At 45.1% G+C, this 7,815-nt stretch overlaps 1 protein-coding gene across 1 annotated transcript; it reads right to left on the minus strand.

Annotated features, from left to right (window-relative positions):
- Positions 1 to 2,620: 2,620 nt before the first annotated feature.
- On the minus strand, positions 2,621 to 5,361 carry LOC149831218 (patatin-like protein 7). The gene is made up of 3 exons (XM_090012012.1): positions 4,310 to 5,361; positions 3,385 to 3,447; positions 2,621 to 3,248 (listed from the first exon to the last, which is right to left on the minus strand). Exons 1-3 carry the CDS (start codon positions 5,252 to 5,254, stop codon positions 2,958 to 2,960), a joined length of 1,299 nt encoding a protein of 432 aa, XP_089868138.1. The 5' UTR covers positions 5,255 to 5,361; the 3' UTR covers positions 2,621 to 2,957.
- Positions 5,362 to 7,815: the final 2,454 nt, after the last annotated feature.

Below are 7,815 nucleotides of genomic sequence, written 5' to 3' on the forward strand. Positions count from 1 at the left end.
TTTACTTGGTTGGTTCTTTCTATCAACTCCATCAAAGTGGCTCTAGAATTTTTTGGGTTTCTCAAACATTTGTAACATTCATGGCTAATAAGTACCATAGTAACAAATCTCGCTGTCAGGATTTTCTCGGCAAATGAAATCTTGCAATAAATTTAAAATAGATTTTCTCAGGAAAATATCAGTATATTAAATTTTTTAAAATGGTCACAGAGATGTTAATCTCTTCTTTGTTATTTAGATGAAAGAGAAGTTAAGAACATAGTAATGCTATGATGAGCAAGGCATTTTAGAATCATACATAATTCTCAAGAACTAGCAAAAAACAAAGTCGAAGCTGGTTGTACTTCCTGGTGGGCAGGGGGGACCTTAAGGGTTTTACCAACTGGAGGCTAGTGAAGGTGCGATCGGTGATGGGGGTTTTCCCTTGGATTATCTAAAAAAAAAATAAATCTCAAGACGAGTTTTTGGTAATCTTTCTGATTTGTATAGTTTTATATCCAAACGCAGCTGTAGACTAATCTCCGACACTATCCTACCAGTGTGTAGCTCTGTATGAGATCATACTTGATAATGTTCTGGGGCCATTAATTGTTTGACAAAGATGCTATTTTTATGTTACAATAAAATCAAGTATCCCTACATATAAGAAAGAAAGCATGGCCAGTGGATCTGTCTCAAATATTAACTCTTGTGCCCACATCCAACCTACTCCTTTGGACCACATTTCCACATGCACAATCTACAAACAATCTTCTCTTCTCTTTATATGTGAATCCACCTCTACTCTTTGGTTCCTGGTGCTTGTTTCTTCTATTGGTGTTGGTCATGCCCTTTGCCTAGGGGTGCACATTGGGTATCGTGTACATGACCTGAGATGACCTGGATTCGGGTTGCCTTGTGTGACCCGGGTTCGGGATGCCTTGTGCAGCTTGAAGCTTGATAAGTATCGAGCGGGCCCAACTAGTAAATGGGTCGGGTCTGGGTAAGAGCAGTACAACATCTCAGTGGAGCTCAGACCATTCATTAGTCAGGCGTAAATGTCCCAACCTGACCCACCTGGATCCCATACCGATAAGAACCAGGTGGACAACAGTTTCCATGCTGCACTTTGACCCGAGTCTTGGTTCAAGTTGAGTCACCTAGGTGACACACATTTATAAACCAAGCTTCTTATTTGGTTAACTTGGCTCAACTAGGCTAGTCCACAGGGCAGCTTATGCAACACTCCTTAGGCAAAACCCTTATGAGTCTTACTCATGCAAACCGGATAAAGACTAGGGAGTGTTAGGGCTGGTAAACGAGCTGAACCAGAAGAGCTTCAAGCTTGGCTCATTATTGTGATGAGCCAAGATTAGTTTGAGCTCATAATGAGCCAAGTTATACGAGCCGAGTTTGAGCGGGCTTGTTTGTAGAAAAAAACATTCGGGAAGAAATCAAATTACATAAAAAAAATGTGTAAAATATATCTAAAATATATTTTTTAATACCTAACGAGCTTATACAAGTCAAGCCAAGCCAAGCCGAGTACTTATTGTTCATATTCAGCTTGCCAAACGAGCTCTTTACGAGCTGAACATGAGCCGAGCCACTAGCGGCTTGCTTGTTTCCCAGCCCTAGCCCTAGCCCTAGGGAGAGTCTTGATTGGCAGCTTGGTTTCCTTAATTCTGAAACACGTTTGACTCGGACCCATAGTGATGAGCCAGACCCGAATCCGCAGCACTTTCAACCACACACGTCGTCCACATATAGCCAAGGCAGACATTTATGATCGAATCTCAACCCTTGCTTCCACAAAAATCGATGATCCAGAATCAAACCGAGAAAGCCACAACCACCAACATCAAAGGTAACATAACTAGACAGCAGATTTGGGTTATTTCCATTGGGAGAAACGATAACCTGACCCAGATGCGAGTTTGAAGAAATAAGATATTTGTGTAGGCCTTTTAAGATTTAATTTATCATGGCATTTTCCAAAAATATCTCATTTTTACCAAACGCAATTTTTTATGTCAAACTCAAACTCAAACTCAAACTCAAACTCAAACTCAAAGAAAGTTTTATTTTACATTTATTTATCTTAAATTTCAATTTTTTTCGATAAAATGAGAATTTCAAGAGCTTTGGAAATCCATAAACACACAAAAAAAAAAGAAAGAAAAAAGGCTGCAAACTTGCCGTCTTGTACTTTTCAAACATAATGAAACTTTTTTGGATTTATAACCAGAAGAAACCACACTTGACATGAAAAGACCTGATCTTGCTGGCTCAGCCTACGATACTTATAGTATCGGTCATAAGGCAGCCGTAAAACTCCGAAACTAGGACAGCTGCCCTCCGGACCTATAGATATCGGGTTCTATTCATCTACGTCCATCGCTACTCTTGCTATCTAATTACGAGCAAAGACCAGTGATCAATGAAATTCTGTCACAGCTAATATGCTCCTCCACCGGCAAGTACTTCTAAAGCGCTCATCACCCAAACGAGACCACCAAGCTAATATCATTTTTATGGTCAAACCATATCTTGATTCGATTTAAGCTTGAAAAATAAGTCCCACTAATTAAAATATTTTGTCCATGGCAAAATGCAAAGATGCAACCGAGTAGTCCGCGTAAACGTAAGTACATCTACTTATTATACACATCAGTACATTACAATATGGTTTTATCCGGCGACGGAAACCGGCGAAATTCCGATCATCTCGGCTCGGACGGCGCATGGGGTCCGTCACAAGCGGCGTCAACGATCGGAACAGAAAAAAAGGGAAAAAAACTAAAAGCTCCTAATAACCAGAAAAATAACGAAAGTACCATCCCGCTGCTAGCCCCTCTTTTCTATACAAGGTGACATGCGATGGCATAACCGCAACATTTTCAAATCAAGGCAATCACTTAGCGATAGATTTTAAAATAAATAAAAAGAAAATGGAAAAAAAACTTTGGCTCCTTCCATCAGCAAGAGGAGACCGTCGTGGCCGAAGATGTCCTGGCCGGCGAGGCCTGCTTGAAGACGACGGTGGGGAACACCCTCGACTTGCGCCTGTTGTTCTCCTTCACGAGCTCGTCGGCGAACCAGTCGAGCACGTCGGCGTTTGTCCTCCCGGTGACCTTCCGGCCGCGGAAAAGCACCGACTCCACGTTCCGCTGCCCCAGAACCTCGTCGGCGAGCTCCGCCACCTTCTTCATGTTCGCTGGAGTCGGCGGGGCGTCGCCAGAGAGCTTCGCGTGCCCGAGACAGTTGCCCTGAGATGGGGAGACAGACGGAGTTTCAGAAAATGACCTAAATGCCCCTCGCCCACGAATAGGGTCGATGGTGCTGAGTTCCGTGTAGTTTGGATGAGAATGGGGGTGTTTTGGGAAGGTTGGGGAGATTCAGTACCTGAACTCGGACATAGTTCGTGGCTCTGTTGAGACTGAACGCCATTGATACAGCTTGATCGACCTGAAATTAAGCAGAAGGGCGATGAATTATTAGGCAATTATTTATTTTAATGTATAGTAGTCTCAAAAAACAAAAGGTCCCATATATAATAAAATGACCAAATAGTACAAAACTTCCAATCAACCAACCGAATTTTAAATAACTAAAAGGCCGTTTTCGTCATTTAGAACTTTCACTATGATTCACCAAATACAAAGAGATTGACTTAAGCACCCCACATAATATAGAAAAATACCACGAAAAAAGTGAATATTTTCGTCTTCAAAGTAATTTTTTCTCATTTATGGACATTTCTAATAGCTTTATAAAAAGCAGAGGCAAATTTAAGGAAGACATCGACAGTTTCGGCATTACTCTTTAGGCTCTAAATTCCTTGTGCTTGGTCAAAAGAATTGAAAGAAGAAGAAAGTAAACAAGCTTCTACTTTTTTCTCTTCTTTCGGGAGCATTGAAGCGTCTTTAAGATGTCAAAATTCGAAAGGGTCGGGAAGAAAATTGAAAAAAGCCAACCTTGGTCAAGACAAGTAAAAAAGCTGCAGGCGAACGAAAGGGAGGGAAAGAGGGGGAATATTTGAGATTTGTGAAATTCTGAAAGAGTAATGTAGGATAAACTACAACAAGAGAAAGAAGAAAGAAAGCGTGAAAGAAATATTTGACAAAACAAATAAGATTTTTTTTTAAACGAAATTCTCAGAGTTTCAGAAGCGTGAAAGAAATGCATGGTGGGTTTAGAACATAAATCTTTATGATAAAGTTATTTTGGTCATTTTAAGTAGGCATTAGGCACTCCACGTCATTCACCATTCACCAACACGTCTCCCTTAGCCAATTTCTTAGTGCAAAAGGGCGTTCCAGGAATTTACCACGTCGGAAACCCCGTCGCCGGCAATCTTCATCAGCTGGGACGCTCCCGGCATCGGACTCCGTTTGCCGGAATCGTGGACGGAGACGGAATCTCCGGCACCGAGCGACAGCACGATGAGGTCCTCCACCCCCGCGACGAGAGGGAACTCCTGCTTGTTGTTCAGCACGTGCGTGATTGCCGCGGCCGTCGGGTTGTTCATCACGACCCCACCTCCGACGCCGACGCACCTCGTCTGTCCGTCCACGGACTGGAGCTCCACCGGCCGCCTAACCGACGGATTGGCCGCCGCGGCGCGGCAGACGTCCCCGATCTTGAAATCGTAGCCGTCCGTCTCCATCGCGTCCGCCCGGGAGAAGAGGAACGGCGCCGAGCTCGAGAGGTCGTAGCAGGGGATCAACACCGGTTTGATCGTGTCCCGGAGCGTTGACTCGCCGAAGAGGCGCTTGAAGACTCGGTCGAACCGAGACGCGGCTGATTTGCCGACGAGCCGCCGGAAAAGCCCCGAGCGCGAGGGGAAGAGGTCCCGCGCGCGGTCCACGAAGAATTTCCACGTGTCTTCCGCGCGGAAGAGCGGCCGGCCGGAGTCTCCGGACCGGGTGAAGAGCATGGAGGCGAGGACGCCTCCGACACCCGACCCGGCGGCGATGTCGACATAGTCGGCAATGCGGGCGTCGCGGTCGCCGGTCTTCCCCCGGAGCGCGGCTTCGAGGTAGGCGAGTGCCTTGCCGGAGACGACGCCGCCGGGGGCGCTGCCGCCGTCGATGGAGAGGACGCAGACCTTGCCGCGGCCGAAGCGGTCGACGGCGTCGGTACCAGAGGAGAGTTTCTCTGCAGCAGGAGAATCTCCGGCGAGGCCAAACAGGAACTTGCTCTCCAGTATGGAGAAGATCTCGTAGCTCAGCTTGTCGGAGTCGCAGCTCGGCTCGATGAGACTCGCGGCCATTCTCTCTGAGAGCTAAGGGAAACAATGCAGCTCAAGTCGGCTACTTGTCTGTGTTCAAAGAAAGCCTCTCTCTCTCTCTCTGTAGAATTTGGAGGGAGTTGGAGTGCGGGATGGAAGGAGGGACGAGGGTGGGTGCTTTATACGGTGGAGGGCAGGTGGATCGGCGGGCGGACAGGGATCGCACGTGTGGTAAGCCGTACAGGGGTGGCGACGTGGCGACTGTATGTATTTCTCGTCGGCAAGTTCATCCATAGGTTCAAGCAGCACGAGTGTCCTTTTTCATTGCCATAAATGCCCTTTGAAATTGGATTTCGTAACCATTTTAGCGGTGCTAACAAAGAGAGAAAAATTCTCATACGAAAAGAAAGTTTTGCATAGGAGAGTTTTTGATACAATAAAATTTTCAACATTTTTTTTAACATGAACAAAAAAAAAAAAACTGAGTGAAAAAAAATGTAAAGGTTGATGTTGAAATGGATGGTGGTATTTTGTTTTGAAAGGCAAACTAGGATGAGGCATAATGACAAAAGTTAAAAACACCAAAATCTTGGAAACACCACAAGAAAAATGTCAATTAGCGACGGCTCTTAGGGACAGATTTTTTTCGTCGCAACTTTGCGATGGATTTAAAGACGAAAACTTATCTATCGCTAAGATTTATAATATTGACGGATGTAGCGACGAAAAACCTTTAGTCGCTGAATCCATCGCTACGTAGCGACGACTTAGCAGCGACCTGTTTTTATCGCAGCACACGCGACGATTAACAACGGATAGGGCGACGGATGGTTTTTCGTTGTTACTTAGCGACGGAAATTAGTCATGTAAATTTATGATGAAGTTGCGATGAAATTAAGCCATCGCCAAATCCGTCGCTAATTTTCGCGTAAATCCCTAATCAGAACCCTTTTTTCTCTTTCCTGTTTCATCTCTCCCGCTCGACCGACGCAACCCTCCGCCACTTGATGACATCCTCCGCCACCCGGCGTACTCCCCAGCCCGCCGCTCGTCGCTGCCCAGTCTGCCGCCCGGCCCATCGCCTCCCGGCCCGTCGCCCCCCGTTCCGCCCAGCCCGTCGCCCCCCGTTCTGCTTGGCCTGTCTTCCCCCGTTCCGCTGCCCGACACACTCCCCAGCCTGCCGGCCACCGCCCATCACTCCCCAGTCTGCCGCCCGCCGCAGGTAAATCCCAGTTTTTTTTTACCTGTGGCAGGGGGGCGCCTGCCCTGCATTTTGTTTTTTCCGGCAGGGGGTCGACCCCCCTGCCTAGTTTGTTTTTTTCGGCAGGGGATCGACCCCCTGCCTAGTTTATTTTTACCGGCATGGGGGGTCGACCCCCTGCCTGCGTTTTGTTTTTTTCGGCAGGAGGTCGACCCCCTGACTAGTTGTTTAATTATTCGGGCAGTGGGTCGACCCCCCTGCCTCGTTGTTTTATTCAGGCAGGGGGTCACCCTCCTGCCACTCATTTTTTTTCTCGGTAGGGGGTCGACCCCCTGCCTCGTTGCCGCTTTTTTTTTCTGGCAGGGGGGAAGACCCCTCCATGGTTTTTTTTTTCGACAGGGGGTCGCCCCCGTGCCTCATTTTTTTATTCGGGCAGGGGGTCGCCCCCTACCTCTTTTTATTTTTTGGCAGGGGGGGGCGACCCTTGCCTCGTTTGTTTTTTCTAGCAGGGGTCGTACCCATGCCTCATTTTTTTATTCGGGTAGAGGGTCACATATAAAGTTTTTTTTACTGTTTTATAACACATATGAGCATGATAGAATCATGTATAAAGTTTTTTTACTGCCTTAGAACACATATGAGCATGATCGAATCACATATAAAGTATAATTTATTTCAGTATATTGTGTTTATTACTATTGACATTTCTTTTCTCATGTAGGTTGCTGACGATAATCAGCGTAGTGGAGTTGAAGGGACAGACCGAGACACTGAACAAGAGGACGTACAAAATCTTGGCGATGATTAGATTTATGTGTTGAATTTGTTCTACCTTCTTTTTATTTAAAAATTGTAAATGTTGAATTCTAAATAATTAGAACTTGCGAATTTTACAGTGGATCAATTAATTGTTTCAGTTTCCTTTTATATATATTTTGATGTGTACTTTGTTTTTTATTCATAGGAAATATAAATTATACAGGAAATATAAAGTATATCACGAGAAATTTTTTCTTGATATTTAATTTTCAAATATTTTTTTAATTGTTTTTCTTTTTTTGCGATGGATTAGCGACGAATATGTCTGTCGCTACATGCATTGAATTTAGCGACGGCTAGAAATTCGTCGCAAAATCAGACCTCCGCAGAGTAACGACAACCTTGTGACGAATTTTGGCATTCGTTAATCCATCGCAAATTAGTGACGGAACATGCAACAAATATATTCCGTCGCTAATTAGCGTCAAAAAATTCGTGATGGAAACTATCCGTCGTAAATTCGACGCTAATCTGTCGCTAAACTGTTTACCCACGGATTGGCGACAGATTTAGGTCGTCACTAATCCACAGATTTCTTGTAGTGAAATTAAAAACTTTGGGAGATTTTGAAAATTTTCATAAA

This window comes from Nuphar pumila, chromosome 7 (assembly GCF_984573655.1).
Source record: "Nuphar pumila chromosome 7, dmNupPumi1.hap1.1, whole genome shotgun sequence".
NCBI classification, from domain to species: Eukaryota; Viridiplantae; Streptophyta; class Magnoliopsida; order Nymphaeales; family Nymphaeaceae; genus Nuphar; species Nuphar pumila.

Coding starts and splice junctions, on each gene's coding strand:
- LOC149831218 (XM_090012012.1), bottom strand. CDS start 5,254: ATGGCCGCGAGTCTCATCGAGCCGAGCTGCGACTCCGACAAGCTGAGC. Junction 3,448..4,309: donor GCGACGGGGTTTCCGACGTG/GTAAATTCCTGG, acceptor GCTTAATTTCAG/GTCGATCAAGCTGTATCAAT. Junction 3,249..3,384: donor CGAACTATGTCCGAGTTCAG/GTACTGAATCTC, acceptor TCCCCATCTCAG/GGCAACTGTCTCGGGCACGC.